The sequence below is a fragment of the Haliotis rufescens genome, unplaced genomic scaffold, assembly GCF_023055435.1.
Source record: "Haliotis rufescens isolate VD_foot unplaced genomic scaffold, xgHalRufe1.0.p SCAF_20, whole genome shotgun sequence".
NCBI classification, from domain to species: domain Eukaryota; kingdom Metazoa; phylum Mollusca; class Gastropoda; order Lepetellida; family Haliotidae; genus Haliotis; species Haliotis rufescens.
In genome coordinates this window covers 9,689,099-9,708,876 of record NW_025963891.1, presented here as the reverse complement: position 1 = coordinate 9,708,876, position 19,778 = coordinate 9,689,099, and the positions used below count along the sequence as shown (strand labels likewise).

At 43.5% G+C, this 19,778-nt stretch overlaps 1 protein-coding gene across 1 annotated transcript in view; it reads left to right on the top strand.

The window, feature by feature from the left end:
• LOC124131060 overlaps window positions 1-14,289 on the top strand; it is a 34,076-nt gene extending 19,787 nt beyond the window's left edge. Inside the window, exons 11-23 of the mRNA XM_046494146.2 lie at window positions 3,990-4,139; window positions 4,512-4,631; window positions 5,942-6,058; window positions 6,880-7,008; window positions 7,399-7,512; window positions 8,088-8,204; window positions 8,908-9,015; window positions 9,466-9,579; window positions 9,948-10,061; window positions 11,548-11,667; window positions 12,805-12,933; window positions 13,325-13,447; window positions 13,956-14,289. Coding sequence (XP_046350102.2) covers window positions 3,990-4,139; window positions 4,512-4,631; window positions 5,942-6,058; window positions 6,880-7,008; window positions 7,399-7,512; window positions 8,088-8,204; window positions 8,908-9,015; window positions 9,466-9,579; window positions 9,948-10,061; window positions 11,548-11,667; window positions 12,805-12,933; window positions 13,325-13,447; window positions 13,956-14,098 — 1,598 coding nt within the window. The 3' untranslated portion in view covers window positions 14,099-14,289. The remainder of the gene's footprint in view (window positions 1-3,989; window positions 4,140-4,511; window positions 4,632-5,941; window positions 6,059-6,879; window positions 7,009-7,398; window positions 7,513-8,087; window positions 8,205-8,907; window positions 9,016-9,465; window positions 9,580-9,947; window positions 10,062-11,547; window positions 11,668-12,804; window positions 12,934-13,324; window positions 13,448-13,955) is intronic.
• Window positions 14,290-19,778: the final 5,489 nt, after the last annotated feature.

The following is a 19,778-nucleotide window of genomic DNA, read 5'->3' as shown; positions in this document are numbered from 1 at the left end:
GGTAGGAGGGTAGGATTGAGAGGGTGTATGATTGCTATGAGTGTTAGGGTGGTAGGTTAGTAGGATGGAGAGGTTGTATGATTGCTATGGGTGTTAGGATGGTAGGAGAGTAGGATGGAGAGGGTGTATGATTGCTATTGGTGTTAGGATGGTAGGAGAGTAGGATGGAGAGAGTGTATGATTGCTATGGGTGTTATGATGGTAGGAGAGTAGGATGGAGAGAGTGTATGGTTGCTATGGGTGTTAGGATGGTAGGAGAGTAGGATGGAGAGAGTGTATGGTTGCTATGGGTGTTAGGATGGTAGGAGAGTAGGATGGAGAGAGTGTATGGTTGCTATGGGTGTTAGGATGTTAGGAAAGTAGGATGGAGAGAGTGTATGGTTGCTATGGGTGTTGGGATGGTAGGAGGGTAGGATGCAGAGAGTGTATGATTGCTATGGGTGTTGGGATGGTAGGAAAGTAGGATGGAGAGAGTGTATGGTTGCTATCGGTGTTAGGATGGTAGGAGGGTAGGATGGAGAGAGTGTGTGATTGCTTTAGTGTTGGGATGGTAGGAAAGTAGGATGGAGAGAGTGTATGGTTGCTATCGGCGTTAGGATGGTAGGAGGGTAGGATGGAGAGAGTGTATGATTGCTATGGGTGTTGGGATGGTAGGAAAGTAGGATGGAGAGAGTGTATGATTGTTATGGGTGTTAGGATGGTAGGAGGGTAGGATGGAGAGGGTGTATGATTGTTATGTGTGTTAGGGTGGTAGGAGAGTAGGATCGAGAGGTTGTATGATTGCAATGGGTGTTAGGACGGTAGGAAAGTAGGATGGAGAGGTTGTATGATTGCTGTGGGTGTTAGGATGGTAGGAAAGTAGGATGGAGAGGTTGTATGATTGCTGTGGGTGTTAGGATGGTAGGAGGGTAGGATGGAGAGAGGGTATGATTGTTATGAGTGTTAGGGTGGTAGGAGAGTAGGATGGAGAAGTTGTATGATTGCAATGGGTGTTAGGACGGTAGGAAAGTAGGATGGAGAGGTTGTATGAATGCTATGTGTGTTAGGATGGTAGGAGAGTAGGATGGAGAGGTTGTATGATTGCTATGGGTGTTAGGATGGTAGGAGGGTAGGATGGAGAGGGTGTATGATTGTTATGGGTGTTAGGATGGTAGGAGAGTAGGATGGAGAGGTTGTATGATTGTTATGGGTGTAAGGATGGTGGGAGGTAGGATGGGGAGGGTGTATGATTGTTATGGGTGTTATGATGGTAGGAGGGTAGGATTGAGAGGGTGTATGGTTGCTATGGGTGTTAGGGTGGTAGGAGAGTAGAATGGAGAGGGTGTATGATTGCTATGGGTGTTGGGATGGTAGGAGGGTAGGATGGAGAGGGTGTATGATTGCTATGGGTGTTGGGATGGTAGGATGGAAGGATGGAGAGAGTGTATGATTGCTATGGGTGTTAGGATGGTAGGAAAGTAGGATGGAGAGAGTGTATGGTTGCTATGGGTGTTAGGATGGTAGGAGGGTAGGATGGAGAGGGTGTATGACTGCTATGGGTGTTATGATGGTAGGAGAGTAGGATTGAGAGGGTGTATGATTGCTATGAGTGTTAGGGTGGTAGGTTAGTAGGATGGAGAGGTTGTATGATTGCTATGGGTGTTAGGATGGTAGGAGAGTAGGATGGAGAGGGTGTATGATTGCTATTGGTGTTAGGATGGTAGGAGAGTAGGATGGAGAGAGTGTATGATTGCTATGGGTGTTATGATGGTAGGAGAGTAGGATGGAGAGAGTGTATGGTTGCTATGGGTGTTAGGATGGTAGGAGAGTAGGATGGAGAGAGTGTATGGTTGCTATGGGTGTTAGGATGGTAGGAGAGTAGGATGGAGAGAGTGTATGGTTGCTATGGGTGTTGGGATGGTAGGAGGGTAGGATGCAGAGGGTGTATGATTGCTATGGGTGTTGGGATGGTAGGAAAGTAGGATGGAGAGAGTGTATGGTTGCTATCGGTGTTAGGATGGTAGGAGGGTAGGATGGAGAGAGTGTATGATTGCTTTAGTGTTGGGATGGTAGGAAAGTAGGATGGAGAGAGTGTATGGTTGCTATCGGCGTTAGGATGGTAGGAGGGTAGGATGGAGAGAGTGTATGATTGCTATGGGTGTTGGGATGGTAGGAAAGTAGGATGGAGAGAGTGTATGATTGCTATGGGTGTTAGGATGGTAGGAGGGTAGGATGGAGAGGGTGTATGATTGTTATGTGTGTTAGGGTGGTAGGAAAGTAGGGTGGAGAGGTTGTATGATTGCTGTGGGTGTTAGGATGGTAGGAAAGTAGGATGGAGAGGTTGTATGATTGCTGTGGGTGTTAGGATGGTAGGAGGGTAGGATGGAGAGAGTGTATGATTGTTATGTGTGTTAGGGTGGTAGGAGAGTAGGATGGAGAGGTTGTATGATTGCTATGGGTGTTAGGGTGGTAGGAGAGTAGAATGGAGAGGGTGTATGATTGCTATGGGTGTTGGGATGGTAGGAGGGTAGGATGGAGAGGGTGTATGATTGCTATGGGTGTTGGGATGGTAGGATGGTAGGATGGAGAGAGTGTATGATTGCTATGGGTGTTAGGATGGTAGGAAAGTAGGATGGAGAGAGTGTATGGTTGCTATGGGTGTTAGGATGGTAGGAGGGTAGGATGGAGAGGGTGTATGACTGCTATGGGTGTTATGATGGTAGGAGGGTAGGATTGAGAGGGTGTATGATTGCTATGAGTGTTAGGGTGGTAGGTTAGTAGGATGGAGAGGTTGTATGATTGCTATGGGTGTTAGGATGGTAGGAGAGTAGGATGGAGAGGGTGTATGATTGCTATTGTGTTAGGATGGTAGGAGAGTAGGATGGAGAGAGTGTATGATTGCTATGGGTGTTATGATGGTAGGAGAGTAGGATGGAGAGAGTGTATGGTTGCTATGGGTGTTAGGATGGTAGGAGAGTAGGATGGAGAGAGTGTATGGTTGCTATGAGTGTTAGGATGGTAGGAGAGTAGGATGGAGAGAGTGTATGGTTGCTATGGGTGTTAGGATGTTAGGAAAGTAGGATGGAGAGAGTGTATGGTTGCTATGGGTGTTAGGATGGTAGGAGGGTAGGATGCAGAGAGTGTATGATTGCTATGGGTGTTGGGATGGTAGGAAAGTAGGATGGAGAGGGTGTATGGTTGCTATGGGTGTTATGATGGAAGGAGAGTAGGATGGAGAGAGTGTATGGTTGCTATGGGTGTTAGGATGGTAGGAGAGTAGGATGGAGAGAGTGTATGGTTGCTATGAGTGTTAGGATGGTAGGAGAGTAGGATGGAGAGAGTGTATGGTTGCTATGGGTGTTAGGATGTTAGGAAAGTAGGATGGAGAGAGTGTATGGTTGCTATGGGTGTTGGGATGGTAGGAGGATAGGATGCAGAGAGTGTATGATTGCTATGGGTGTTGGGATGGTAGGAAAGTAGGATGGAGAGAGTGTATGGTTGCTATCGGTGTTAGGATGGTAGGAGGGTAGGATGGAGAGAGTGTATGGTTGCTATGGGTGTTGGGATGGTAGGAAAGTAGGATGGAGAGAGTGTATGATTGCTATGGGTGTTAGGATGGATGCAGGTTGAGGAGGGAGAGGATGTATGATTGCTATGGGTGTTAGGATGGATGCAGTTTAAGGATGGAGAGGGTATTAGGATGCAGGAGGGCGAGGTTGTTAGGATGGTTACCAAGAACGCACCGTTAGAGCCGTATGGCAGCACTCCCATAAAACAGTATGTTCTTTTCAAACATACTTACTTCCCTTGAAACCTGCTTTGTCCTTGACATGGCCACACAGTAGATCTCCCAGTCAGCACATTATGACATTTAACATTCTGACAGTTAATCCTATGCGGAAATCATTTAACCTAGGTTATCACCGGTTGCCATCAAACTATAAACTATTTCCTACTCGACTAAATACCAAATTCTATCGTTCAATATCTCCCCGTCGTTGTGGTTGCAGGCTGTATGGACGACGTGAGCCTGAAGTGTCGGCTTGAGAACGAGTCGTGGACGGACATGGTGGGGGAGACGTGCAAGATGAAGTTGTGTGTCAGGAATTACGACAACAAAACGCAAACTGCCTTCTTCGAGATCGCCGACATGGGTTTGGGTATGAAGCATCTGTGTTACTTGCCCATGTTTCCAAGGCGTGTCTGTGAATTATCCCAAGCTGTTTCTTTTAATGTTGAATGTTTTAAAGAAACCACGTTATCTTGAACTCGAAATGTCGTTTACCAAAATCTAACCTTATGATCAAGAATCGTAATCATGGTCACTCTGATCTGATTATCTCGCTATACAGGGGCGTCGGGTAGCCTAGTGGTTAAAGTGTTCGCTCGACACGCCGAAGACCCGGGTTCGATTCCCGACATGTGTACAATGTGTGAAGCCCATTTCTGGTGTCCCTCGCCGTGATATTGCTGCAATATTGCTAAAAGCGGCGTAAAACCATACTCACTCACTCACTTCTATTTATTTTAAGGTTGTCGAGACAAAGATCAGTGCGTGCCCTTGAACTACACCAAGGTGAAAGGGTGTTACCAATCCCAATGCCAGGAGGACAAGGTCACGGGACTTGCCGGCTTCGAGGTGATAAGAGCAGGTAAAAATACACAATACTGGTTTCATTGGTCGGATTTCTAAACATGATACTCGATGACGCTCCCTCATTCAGTTTGAAAAACCCAACGTGTGGTGGAAATAGTGATATTGTTCCTGTGCATGATGCGTGATGACGCTGTGTTATATTGTTCAAGCTGCCATGTATAGAATAGTCAATGTGTTTCTCGCTGTGACCTCGGTATTGCGGCGTTTTTCGATATTGGGGAGAACATCCCACAGTTTTATTGCTCAAATGATTATTCAAGCTTGTACTGTCATGGTTGGTCGCCTTAGAGTTATTGTCACGAAAACCACCTACAGTACGCCGGAATGTCAATTTCATGGACATAGTGACTGTTCAACTGTGCTTGTACACAACGCTGCAACAAGGTTTGTGAGAAGAAGGTCCCAATTGTCTTTCAGGCCCTAGTATTAAGTGGTTCTAGTATACTGGACACCCTGTTTCCTATAGCAGAGGGGCGGTGGGGGAGCCTCGTGGTTAAAGCGTTAGCTCGTCACGCCGAAAGCCCGGGTTCGATTCCATGAATACAAGGGTGAAGCCCATTTCTGGTACCCCCCTGTGATATTGCTGGAATATTGCTAAAAGGGGCGTAAAGCCATACTCACTCACTCCCTCCTACAGCAGACATTATATAAGACTGTTAGTATGTGTGATTCAGATTGTCAGGGTCTGTGTTAACGTATAATTCAGTCCCGTCTGTCGTATGGTATGGTTCCGTTACGGGGAACTCCCCGTGTAGTTATGTCTTTTGACCAGACGGTCACTTGTTTTTTATTTGTTCAGGTCGCTGAAATCACCGCCAATGTTACCCTTTGTTTTGATGGCCCCTTATAGCTCTGCTGTTGGTTGTATTGAAACGCTCCCTGATGTCAACATTGTTACAGTTTGTTCAGACGGTCCCCATGTCCTTTATGTTAAAATTTGGTGTACTTGTCATGATATGTCATGTCCTCGTTTTGAATGTCATGCCATGTCTTTGTACTTGTCCTATTACCTTGCTTATGGAACTGTTGTAGTCGCTATCCCCACAGAACCTGTTATATCCAGACATTGTACACAGGGGCGGTGGGGTAGCCTTGTGGTTAAAGCGTTCGCTCGTTTCGCCGAAGAGGCGGGTTCGATTCCCAACATGGGAACAATGAGTGAAGCCCGTGTCTGGTGTCCCTCGATGTGATTATGCTGGAATATTGATAAAAGCGGCGTAAAACAAAACTCATTCTGTCACTTGTACAGAAGTGTCGGTCCCTGTTGTTGTAACATGTTGCTGAGACTGGTTGTGTTTGTTCCAGGGTGTTCCGATGGTCATGGGCACTGCATCCCCCAGGGCCAGAACGTCACCCAGGGGTGCATCACTCTCAACTGCGACAGAACAAGGTCTGCCTGCGGACTCAGTGTCGTCAAAGGAGGTGAGCAGGATGCATCGTAGACAATGCTTTTGTTATTGACAAATAACGACATGAACTGCTGTACGTTACATGTATATAGACACTGCATTCTATTTCACATTGGCAAGCACACTCCAGCTAAACTCAAATATTGTTTGAGGGACCGTCCCTGGGAATTTTGTTAGCTTTATAGGCAAATTCACTCTTCAACACTACACTACTTTGCTCGGAAAAAAGAGCCGAACAGTTGTTTTTTGTGTGTAATTTTCAAACCAGAAGCCCAGTTATCTTTTGCCAGTATTATCTGGGACACACCATATCGTTTTTAAACTCTCCCCAAAATACACACGTCTGTTATCCAATGGTCGACATCTGATTTAATCTCACCTGGACATTCAGGGCGGTCCGACTGATATCAAAGCAAATTGTTTTTGGAACTCATACAGATAGGGATGTTGTCAAGTCTTTAAATAACATTTACAAATACGGAAGAGAATTTATGGATGTCAACTTCTTTATTATAAGGAACACAACGTTTCGGAGGATATACTTACTCCTTCAGCCGGTGAAGGAGTAAGTATATACTCCGAAACGTTGCGTACCTCATTATAAAGGGATATTGTGTTTCACAAGGAGCCTCTACAACCCTGTATATAGTGTCGCTTGACTAGGCAGCCTTGTGGTTAAATCGTGCATCCCCAAGCCGACACAAGACCCTTATTAGATCCCCATGTGCATCCAATGTGGGAATCCAATTCTTGATGCCCACACTTGTTAGAAACTTGCCACGGATGACAAAACAAACAGCGCACTCACTCACTCAATCCCTCTCCGTGATGCAGGGTGCTCTGCACGAGGTGGCAAGTGTTTCGAGGTGGGTGTGAACATCACACAGAACTGTATGCACTACTCCTGCAAAGAGTACAGGACCTCCAAGTCCATCAAGTGGAAGCTAGAAGTCACTCAAGCAGGTCAGGCTTTCAGATGTGTTACGAGTATTCGTGTGTTCCAATCCTCATGCAAGAACAAGAGCTTAACATGATACCTATGTCTGTGTGCTGATTGTTGTAGTATAAGAGTGTACATATTTGACCGGTCGTTTTTCTTAATAAAGATATGGAACTGTGTATAATGTATGAACACTTTATTGAGTATATTACTTTCAGCTGATATTTTAATTATTACGATATACAGGTTAATATTATATGATAAATGATAAAGCCATGTCCGGTCCATTAAGCCGCATTAAGTCTCACGTAGAGCATAAATGGGGATTAATTCTACTCCGGCATCACATCCGTTATGAATATGGTAATGACATATACGGTAGGAGAAGTAATATTATTATGTTTCTATTTCAGGGTGTATTGACAGTAAGCGTAAATGCTACAATGCGGGAGACAGGCTGAACGCCAGCTGTTGTACGTACGAGTGCATCTTCGGTGACCGGCCAGGCTTCTACCCGGTGTGGGCGGGTACGTTACCAACGTTTAGAGAGTTGTTCCTTATAGATGTCTGTGAATAATCGATTTATTATAAACCCTGTTTGATCACCAACACCAGTCACTGAACAACCCCAACACCCATCCCCACTCACACACCCCACCCCAACACCGACACTCACACCCAGTCCAGAACCATCCCCACCCCCATATACTCCCCGACATCTTCATCAACACCCACATCCACACTCACACCAAATTCCATATCCACATCCACACCAGCACTCACACCCACATCCACACATCCAAGGTCTTCTTCCACCTGGTTATGTCATATAAGACGCCCCAGTTCACTGTGCAGAGTTACGTCCTGAAGACGTGCCAGAAACCTATTACGATGGTTCGAATCCCAGATTCGCCCTGATTTTGATTGTTTCTAGGTTTGTCTGCACCAGACTCGTGCTCATGGGTTTCACCCCACATCAAGCTGACACATTGTGATATAACTGAAATACTGTTCAAAGCAGCATTAAACCCAACACACTCACTCTCCCATTTCATGGCGGATGCTAATGTTCTGTATTCATATCCATGATCCATGTTATCAGGATGCAACACCAACCTGGGCTGTGTTCCACCCAACGAGAAACTGAAGCACGGCTGTTCTACTTACAACTGTACCCAGTTTGAAAATGGCACACGGAAACTGTTCCTGGAAAGCAAAGGTACACGAAGACCATAAAGGCGCTCTACCTATAAAAGATTGTGCTTCTCGATCTGACCTGAGTACATCTGTCGAACGTCCCTATACGTCTGCATGGAACGTTCCATACGACCCATTTTAAGTGGTCCTCCCAAATATATAAAAAAATCTTATAAATATAACTAATATTATTTATCATAAATGGCTCGTTTTTTCCCATGAGCTTCTTTAAAACGGATAGTTTATTGTTTGTTTCAAACTTATTTTGTTCACAAAAGCTCATCTTTAATGGTGTTAGGGGGCGGTCGGGTAGCCTAGCGGTTAAAGCGTTAGCTTGTCACGCCGAAGACCCGGGTTCGATCCCGACATGGCTACCATGTGTGAAGCCCATTTCTGGTGTCCCCCGCCATGATATTGCTGGAATATTGCTCAAAGCGGCGTAAAACCACACTCATTCACTTAATGGTGTTAGTCGAGACGTGAGTTGTTAACATCATGATAGAAAGCTGTTGACATTTCCTTAGATCCACGCGCTCGTAGAGCTACATGTCTCCCCTGCTTTAACGTAGACTTGCGATTGTCGAAGCAACGAATGATTTGTGGAACAGGCAATTGTCAAGCAGTTTATTAACAAATCTATTTACTGCAGTACATCTGATGATTGTATTCAGGGTCGTGTCCTTTGTTTCCATATGAGCCAATGCAATTCATGTCTGTCTGTTCAGGCTGCACATACAAGGGGAAGTGTTACGACGTCGGGTCTAACATCACTGATGCCAAGCAGTGTATAACGTACACCTGTACTCTAGGTGGGAAGCTGAGAAGATCGCTGGGTGAGTATATAAAAAACCTCTGTACTCGGAAAACATAACATAGTCCCGGTCACCCCTCTGAAAGCACGGACCAAGAGAGCACTAGTAGCCCCTCGTGACAAGCATGACCTTGGTCTCCCCTCTGAAAAGACATGACTTACTTTTTTATGCAAATTGTATGAATGGCGGGTGCTATCTCATGGCAGGACATGTTTACCCTTTTCGCGAACACCTGGTGTCATCACTGATTTTCAGAGGTCCATTCATATAATTTCAACACCAATTTGCCTTTTCGCTAAGTGGAATCTGTTTCAGGAGAAAATTTAGAATGGTTATTCTCTTGCATTGACAATTTATATAAACATGTGGTATCGGTCTCCCCTCTAACAAGACAAACTAACATAACCATGATGTATATTTATAGAAGAAGGCTTATGCATTCCACTGACTTCAATGTTTATTGCACTTCAGAATGTCCATGGCAGAAGAAATGCTATCCACCAAACAAGGAGTTTAAAGATGGCTGCAACACATACAGGTGCAGTGTGAACGCAACCCATCGAGTGATTCAGCACGTCCAGCTAGGTAGGTCGACCAGAGTGTGGCAGATTGTCAGTGCTGGGGAAAAACGTTAGGCCGAACGACGTCATTCTGGAAATCCAGTTTGTGAGATAATGTTTTAGGGATGTTTATTTCGTTCATCTGGTATCTTATTGTAAGCGTTCAAGGTAACGAGATTAAATAATAATAATCATAATAATAAATGAATAATGGCGTTATGATGATGATGATATAATTATAATAACGACGACGATGATGATGCTATGATGATGATGATGATGATGATTGTGATGACGTTAATGATGATTGTCCATTTAAATGCCATATAGAGTTTAAGTTCTTTTAAGTTCACGTGGTTTCACTGTGTACAACATGACGTCTTACGTTGCCAGCCTGCAAGGTGGACGGTAAATGTATCGACCCTGGCGTCGTGTACAAGCGCAACTGCAACACCTACAAGTGCAGCGAGGACAAGAAGTCTTGCCACTCCTACCTTATAGAAGTTGGTAGGTAGAATGTGCTTCTCTGGGTTGCACTGTGACATATAGCGACAAGACTACCTTTGATTTAATAACGCCTAATGGTGAATCGACGTCTTCAGCGTCACGGGCGAACACTTTCTCCATTATACTGTCTCACCGACCCCGTTTCAGAGATCCTCTTGTATGTTCGGGTTTTTTTAATTTTAGGAAGATATGACCATACTGTGTGTTAGACATTGTATACTAATTCTTAGAAGTTTTAATATACTGATGGAATAAACTAAGGGGTCATATATTATAAATGATTGATTGAGTATGGTTTTACGCCGCTTTTTGCAATATTCCAGCAATATCATGTCAGGGGACACCAGAAATGGGTTTCCCACATTGTACACATGTAGGGAATCAAACCCGGGTCTTCGGCGTGACGAGCGAACGCTTTAACCACTAGGCTACCCGACCGCCCCTATTATCAATGAAAGAAAAGCAAGCTATATCACGAGACTTCCTCATGATAACAGGCATTTTTCATCAAGGCAATGAAAAAACCATATGTAAGATATACATTGAACACATAGTGAGTGAGTAGACTTTTACGCCGCTCTTTGCAATATCAGTCAAATCACGACGCGCGACACCAAAGATTGAACTCTCACAAAAGTGAACGTCTTTCGGTCCCAATGCTACTTGTTACCTTATTTTTCAACATTAGTATATACACTGATGTTTGTCATCAAAACATGGCACCCCTTGCTATAAATAGATATAGGAATCGGGTGTGACCAATCGGATCGTATCTTGATGGCGCGAATCATTGCTTATACTGTCAGTCACTGGTTTGTCAGGCAAAGACAGTCTAGAGTGATTTTCAATCTTGAATCTCGGTGACTGGCGTCAAACAACATTCACTCACTCACTCCTATATCTCCCAGACATTAAGTTTGTAACCGATTTTGTGCGTCTTGATTTACGCGAAACTGTAACCAACATGTCTATTCTCAAATGATGTCCCATTATTGATTAAATACACTTTCTTCTTATTTGGGAGACCGTCTCCGTGGTCTAGTGGCCGCGTCATACCAAAAGACGTTAAAAGATGGTACTTGTTACCCTGTCTGGCGCTCGGCATTAAGGGGCTAAAACAAGGACTGGTCGGCTCGGAGTCAGTATACTGTGTCTGAGTGGGATATTCATGTTAAACTGCGGCATGGTATCTCAGTGAGCTAGCACTATAAATCGGCATCAGTCCGGACTAGTACAAGCAGGCACACAAACCCACACACGTACACGCACGTCGCTATATAAGTGCAATAATCTTGGACGTGACGTTAAACCCAATTTCACCTCACCTCACCTTATTTGGGTCCTTGGCTCGAAGTGGCTCCGACTTTCATCCTTTGCCAGTCCGCATCCTTTCGATGCACGTGAGTTTGACCCTACGTCACGCTTGGCTTTCCTCTCTCACTCCCTCCCTCACGTTCTCCCTCACTCAATGATTGTTTGTTTACAGGCTGCAAAGACAAAGATACGAGGAAGTGTTTGGAGAAGGGTGATATCATGCGACACGGCTGCTCAGACTTTGTATGTCAACCCAACGGGAAAAACAACCCCTTCAAGTTCAAATCTGGGGGTAGGAAACTCTATACAGTAAACTACGGTTATAACGAATTCAAATGGACCACTAATTTAAGTTCGTTATAACCGTAGTTCGTTATAAACATATATACAACATCTATACAGCAAATGGTCGGGACCAAAAATTAAGTTCGTAATATCCGTCAGTTCGTTACAAGCGTGTTCGTTATAAACGTATTTTACTGTATTAAGATTAAACATATCTCACAAGATATGGTAATCAAGCATAAAAATGACAGTTTAAATGACAGTCAAAGCAATCTGTAGATATAATATTTGGAATTGGCGATATTAATGTGCGTGTTATGTGAATTAATTGATTCATTGTCATCACGCCGTCGCGGGAATATGGGACTTTTGGTTATAAAAGAAATACATTTTGAGACAAATAACATCTTAGAAGTAGGTTGAACAAATACGTTTGTAAACTGAGGGTCAAAAGAAAGAATACCAAGTTTGGTTTTTATGTAATTGAAAATTGAATGAACTTTTTTTCAATTTAGTCATCACTCCTGCAACAGTTTGAAAAAAGGTTATCTGTGGCTGGGTAAATTTGTGTAAAACTAAATTGGTTTAATGAAGACTGGGGTAAGAAATTAATCTGGAACCACATGACCCTTCAACCATGTTTGAAATGTAAATATGTTTTGAACTTTATTTTTTTTACAAAGATGTTTAATATACCCATTAGCAGTTGTGTATTGTGCGATTTTTATATTTTTAGAATTTGTGTGGAATTTTTTAAATAATATTATAAAAAAATAAAACCATGTAGAAGTATTCTTTGAGTGTTGATCTGCATAGTTCACGTTTTGGATATAATATTGCGAATATATTTAGATATTTTCAGTTGAAATTCAAACCTATGATAAACACCTTGTTTAAGCCCCTTAATGCTGAGCGCCAGACAGGGTAACAACAAGTACCATCTTTTAACGTCTTTTGGTATGATCGAACCCCGGACCTTCCGCTCTCCGGGCGGACGCTCTACCACTAGACCACGTAGGCGGTCTCAGCTTAAAGATAGCCGTACGTCACATAGTATGTCAACATGGCGCAACCTTACTGACATGAAACCGTTCGACACTTTTTTTATGTTGGATACTAACATTAATGAATGTGGTTTTTTTAGATTGCAATTATAACAACAAGTGCTACAAGTTAGGCAAGCCTATGTCCACCGGCAACTGTGGCACTGCGACGTGCCAATACAAGAAGAAGGATGACCCTTCGTCTGGACTGGTCATCAGGACATCTAAAGGTCGAAACCGCGTCATCGAATATTTATGTACTAAAAGAAAAGTGACTATGTTCACATTGATTTAGACAAAAACGTAACTATATGCATGGCTTGTCTAATTTACCAATTTTCTAACATAAGAAACCATTTGCCATGTAGGATTGATTAAATGCGAATTTGGGAGAGAGAAAATCCCATCTAAAATATTTTGAATTGAGCATAGACTTACGTCCCTTATTTGTTCCGGGATCCGCTGGTCGTGGTTTCGAAAATAACAATTCGCCTCGATTATGATCCTTGGTCTGTCAACAAACTACTTAAGAACACTCATGTTAATCGTCACTTTGATCTGACACATATGATACACTGAAATGATATTCAAAGCGGTACCTCTGTTGGTTTCTGGGGGCAGGCTGCGAGAAGGACGGGAAGTGCATAGGCCAGGGAGAGGGGAGTTGGGACAAGACCGCCAGTCCCTACTACTGCTACAAGTCTATGTGTCACTACGGGAAGATATACGACCGTGTGGGCATTCGTGAGTTGGCTTTCTTCTCATATTTTCTCACGTTGATAAGTAATTTTGGGCACGCCAGAATCCTATGATTATATGTTCGAATCCCGGCTCGCCCCGATTATATTTCTAGGTTTGTCAGCACCATACCCATGCTCGTGGGTTTCACCAAAGCGGTAAACGTGGAGACTTTATCACGTCCACATCAAGCTGACTTGACTGACATTTAGGCCCAGAAACAAACTGATTTTATTTAAAAATATATATCTACAAAATTAAAAAAAAAATCAAAATGGAGCCCAGAACAATCCTTACTCGACTTGCCAAATCATTTCAGGCTTGAGTTGTATTCTCTCAGGTCTGGGAGAGAGACTAGAAGCTGACACGCTGTGATATAACTGAAATGCTATACAAGGCGGCGTTGAGACCAACTTACACTTATTCAATCTGTGATGACACTAGTTTCTTTTAACTTGAGTATATATCATCCAGACTGAGTATCAACTGCAGTGATCTGTCATACATGTTTCAGTGTGCAAGACCAAGGACAACGAATGTTTGACGGTCAAGGACGGGGAGAGCACGCATTATAAGATGGTATACAAGGGCCGCACCTGTTCAGCAACGTGTTTATTGAAAGGCAACCAAATAAAAATCCGAGACATCAAATGTTAAGATCATGACAGATGTGTTATCAAAGGTCACTTTGAGTTTCTTTCAGATTTCAATTGTCAAATTTGAGGATTTGGTTATATTCTGATTTAGTGAATGACGATGTATATTTGAAAGTGAACTAAATTTGACAGTTAATAAAACCGATGCTGAGAATAAATAATATATTTCTGTTGATGAAGTAGCTCATTCCAGTTGTTGTCGGTGTTGTTATTGTACGGTGTTATTGTCACTCCTGGTATCTAAATACATGTCGAATTTAATGTTTTCTTGAATATAACGGTACCACGAAGTTTAACGTACCTTACATATGAATCGTTGGACAGCTTTTTTTGAAATTTTCGTAATTCCGTTTACGCCTGTTAAAAATCCTACAGTGTGTTTATCCTTGTTAGAATTGCTTATTGCCCATGTGGTCTAGGGGTAACCTCCCAAAACCCCTACATCCCATTTCCCCTACAGCTTAAGACAACAAAGTTCACGGTCCATGGCACTGCTAATCCCTAGTCTGTTACCTATTTCATACAATGGAACAACCCAAGAAACTCAAATAGATTGAGATAAATATTTAATTACGATTACGATATTATTCAAAATTCATAATACATTATAATAAAATGTTCATTTTTCAAAATTCATAATACATTATAATAAAATGTTCATTTTTCAAAATTCATAAAACATTATAACAAAATGTTCATTTTTCATCTCAACTGTAAATCGTCTCATCTCAGTTTCTCAGTGTAATAATTGTTTCTTCCTATTGTTATTTTTGTAATTTCTAAAAATTGTCTTCTCATCATACAGGCATCTTTCATTACACTTACATTAATTATTTTTTTTTTAACTTTCCTTTAAGTCCCCTAATTCCCTAAAGCTCTACCCCTTTCATTTCTACTACCTCTACTCCAGACCTTAATCTCTCCTTTAGGTGAGTTCATAATACCAGACAGGTAAATGCCGCGTGTTGTTTTAACTAATTGTAGGGGAACTGGGTTGTAGGGGAAATGGGATGTAGGGGTTTTGGGAGTTAAACGGTCTAGGGATATATTGCAAGTTATCATATACCCATCATGTGCGATAAAGCCAACATGGAGACGGTCATATTACAGGGGTGTAATAACCAGATCCGTATTATACCTTCTGTCGGGCTGATATGTCTAGTCGATGGATTTCGAATGAGCGATCGACATCGGCCCGGGTGGTAAGAAATTAGAGTTACGTCCCTTGGTGCGTCGTCTGCTCGGCTAGCTTCCCCGTCACACTGTCTTCCAAATAAGGTGAACATGTTTTACGGACATACGCTCGGGGGCCTTTGATGTGGCGTATGATATAAAAAATGCCATTTAATAACCCCTAATTTTTACACTGCCAAACAAATGTGAACACCGCGTTTTGGGACAGTGGGCGAGAATCAATTTTCACTCAACACGGGTCGGTTGTGGAGTGTCCCGCGATGCACGTGGAGTTCATGTTACCTCCCGGCCTACGTGAGAACCTTCCACCCCTGCTGCCATAATACTCTGCACGGATCATGCAAATACGCGGATTCAATTGGCAGGACGTGCTTTTTCTTTAGTTCGTGCAGTTTTGCCTTGTATACGAAAAACATGAACTTTAACAGAAACTTTTTTCAATCGCTTGTTATCAGTATCCAATTCGACTGGGTTGTCAGAACACGGTATCATTATGTATTTTGGAGAACACTGTGTTAGTCGGCCCTGCGTGAAGCACGTGAAATGTGTTCCCCGAGCCTCTCGCACGTGCACCTCGCACTTTGCCGATGTGGGTTGCATGTCCCGGGGCAAGTATACCATTCGTTTTGGACCAACTCGAGCACATTTATCAATCAACTAAATATTACTTGCCCATGTTGATGGGCCTATTATGAGCAAATATAGCCCTGATCAAGATAATAGTAATTTCTTTTCTGTCTGTTCGTTTCGTCCTTCAAAATCACAAGTACTGTACAAATACTAGAATGTATAGAGTAACATACTGTATAAAAATTGCATAATACACATTTCGCAGTTCATAAAGGGATAAGCAATTGGTACTGATGTAAGTAAATATTTAGTTGTTAATTACATTCGTTAGCCTTCCGTGCGGCCTTCGCGGGTTCGAATCCCGCTGGCGACAAACGTTTTTCCTGAAATAGGGGAAAAAAGAAGTTCCGTCATTGCCAACAGGTGTTTAACTAACAATTCAGTTAGTTAGACCACGGTCAAAGACAAAGGAGCCATGGTTTAAGCTTTGTTTACTTAATCGAGTGTAACACACGACGAGAAACGTTTGCAACATCTTCAAAGGCGGTTCTAACCTTCAATTGAGTGAGTATGGTTTTACGCCGCTTTTAAGCAATATTCCAGCAATATCACGGCCAGCAATATCACGGCGGGAGACAGCAAACGCTTTAACCACTAGGCTACCCGACCCCCTTCTCCCCTCCGTCCCCTTCTCCGTTCTAGCAGCCTGTGTCCGTCCCCTTCTCAGCTCTAGCAGTCTGTGTCCGTCCCCTTCTCAGCTCTAGCAGCCTGTGTCCGTCCCCTTCTCAGCTCTAGCAGCCTGTGTCCGTCCCCTTCTCAGCTCTAGCAGCCTGTGTCCGTCCCCTTCTCAGCTCTAGCAGTCTGTGTCCGTCCCCTTCTCAGCTCTAGCAGCCTGTGTCCGTCCCCTTCTCAGCTCTAGCAGTCTGTGTCCGTCCCCTTCTCAGCTCTAGCAGCCTGTGTCCGTCCCCTTCACAGTTCTAGCAGCCTGTGTCCGCCCCCCCCCCCCCCCCCCCCCTCTTAGCTCTAGCAGCCTGTGTCCGTCCCCTTCTCAGCTCTAGCAGCCTGTGTCCGTCCCCTTCTCAGCTCTAGCAGTCTGTGTCCGTCCCCTTCTCAGCTCTAACAGCCTGTGTCCGTCCCATTCTCAGCTCTAGCAGTCTGTGTCCGTCCCCTTCTCAGCTCTAGCAGCCTGTGTCCGTCCCCTTCACAGTTCTAGCAGCCTGTGTCCGTCCCCTTCTCAGCTCTAGCAGCCTGTGCCCCCCCCCCCCTCTCCGTTCTAGCAGTCTGTGTCCGTCCCCTTCTCAGCTCTAGCAGCCTGTGTCCGTCCCCTTCTCAGCTCTAGCAGCCTGTGTCCGTCCCCTTCTCAGCTCTAGCAGCCTGTGTCCGTCCCCTTCTCAGCTCAAGAGACTTGAAGGTTCCTTCATACTCGAGTGATCCTTTATACACTTATTATATTTAACCATATACATAACATTATTATTTCGGAGACTATATGTTAATCTACCTCGAATAGTGAGTTTGAATTTCAATTTTTTTTGTGATGTACGTACCAGACGAAATGATGTAAAAGAGGCTGTGTCAAAAGCATGGACTCTATTCCAGAATGTACGAATACAACCACACTTCGCGTAATGTCACCGCACGTATGACACACATACATACTGTACATATTATGTACTTGGGCTGGGACGGGTACCAGGGTCGGGGAGGTACTGAGTAGGACCCGGGTACCCACAGGACTACCCGGACCCGTGTTTAGTCACGTGATATATTGTTTAAGGACAAAAATTATCTAGAACTCTATGGTTACACTACAAGTCACAAATGTTCGCAATTCTTTCTGACTGTGCACCCATTCCTTCTGAATAAAGATATAACTTGAGTCAACTTTAGTGTATGCATGACCAGATTGTTTAATACATGTATCTGAATACGTTTTGCCAGTGCTATGGTAAAAACATGCCCAATAGGACATTTTGTACCTATCTCTTGAGACCTACAGTGGGTACCCGGGAAGGGTCGGGTAATAGGGTGGTGTGTGCCCGGGTAGTAAATTTGGACTCGTCCCAGCCCTGTTATGTACCTCTTCACTTGCAACACGATTCCTCAACCGGCAAAATAGTCCGAGGTGGCTCGTCGAAAAGTTGAGCCTGTGACACGCAAACCAATGGTTAATAGTGAGAACACTTATGGAACACACAACTGACGAGGTTACGTGTTAAAGTGTCACTTCCCAAGCGCCACCCATCAAAGCACTATCCCCACTGATGTTTTAGACCCGCACATTGGGTGCAAGTGTATATTTTACTACCGCTTCATCAGTTTTCAATTCGCCTGTCGTTGTCAAGACTAACTCGTCAGCCGTGATATTTAATACCAAAGGAGTGTTGAAGCAACGTCCGGGGACGCCTTCTCTCATATCCCACCCACGCAATCTATTTATTTCACAATTTCACATTTAGCTAAATTATGCTGAATCCAATGTGAACGTGGTCTTTCTTTTGTGTTTTCTCTCAGTTCCTGAACACTTGTTTTTGGCGTTACATGTACATGTTTTAGTACCGAGTGTAGAGCGTACTAGCGATTTGATCAGAAAGAGTAGCTTCTTCACTTGAACCTAGCAAGACAGACTTAATCATGTAATTGTTTGATTGGCTTTTCTTAGATTTGTTTGTTTACTTGTTTAACGCCACAATCAGCAATATTCCAGCTGTATGACGGCGGTCTGTAAATAATCGAGTCTGGACCAGACAATTCAGTGATTGACATCATGCGCATCGATCTACACAGTTGCGATTCGATGACATGCATCAATCAAGTCAGCGAGCCTGTCCACCCGACCCCGTTAGTCATCTCTTACGACAAGCATGGGTTGCTGAAGACCAATTCTAACCCGGAACCTTCACGGGACGGCGTGCCTTTGAAGTTGACGGATGACAAATGAACGTTAATCAGGGATATGTGTCGTTTATGTCTTTCCTGCTATCAAAGGTAAGCTGATAGCTACTAATTGATTTCGTGTGTGAATTTGTTGAAACAAAAATCCACGACGTGAACTTCTTGATGGAATTGAGGCTGTATGGAGATCACAGTAAGCTGGAGTTACCTCCCTTCCTCCGTAACAGACTCGAGTGTCGGAAACGTGCACACAAGACGAACAGCTGTTGTATATATCATGAAGTTGATGCAACAACTGAGTCTACAGTCTTTGTGTTTTTTGCAGATTCGTGACATTAAAAAAAGGAAGATTATGTAGCACCAATTGCTTTAATGTCATGAAGCAGGTTTAGATAGGGTTCGACTTGGCACTCGCATTAATTCCCAAAAGCATTTATTATTTGCAGTACTTGATAATATGAATATTTATGAATGAGGAAATACCAAGAAAAGTATCCTTTGAGGGGACATGTCTGAAATTATCACGTCTTCTCAAGGCTACGCGACCGTCTTCAGAAACCCATGATTATTGTAAGAAGAGAGTAACAGGATCGGTGGGCAGGCTCGCTGACTTGGTTGATGCATGTCATTGTATTCCGATTGCGATGTCAATCACAGGATTGTCTGGTGCAGACTCGAATATTTACGGAAACCCGTCATATGGCTGGAATATTGCCGAGTGCGGCGTTAAAGAGCAAACAAACATAAATTTAGGATGAAGCGGCGTTACAGCTACACACATCTAAGCTGGTATCACTACGACTGAAGGTTCTACTTGTATTCTCTTTTATACGTAACAACAATTTCCACACACTAAAACGATGACTGGTGATTATAAGAGTCACCACACACTAACACGATGACTGGTGATTATAAGAGTCACCACACACTAACACGATGACTGGTGAATATAAGAGTCACCACACACTAACACGATGACTGGTGAATATAAGAGTCACCACACACTAACACGATGACTGGTG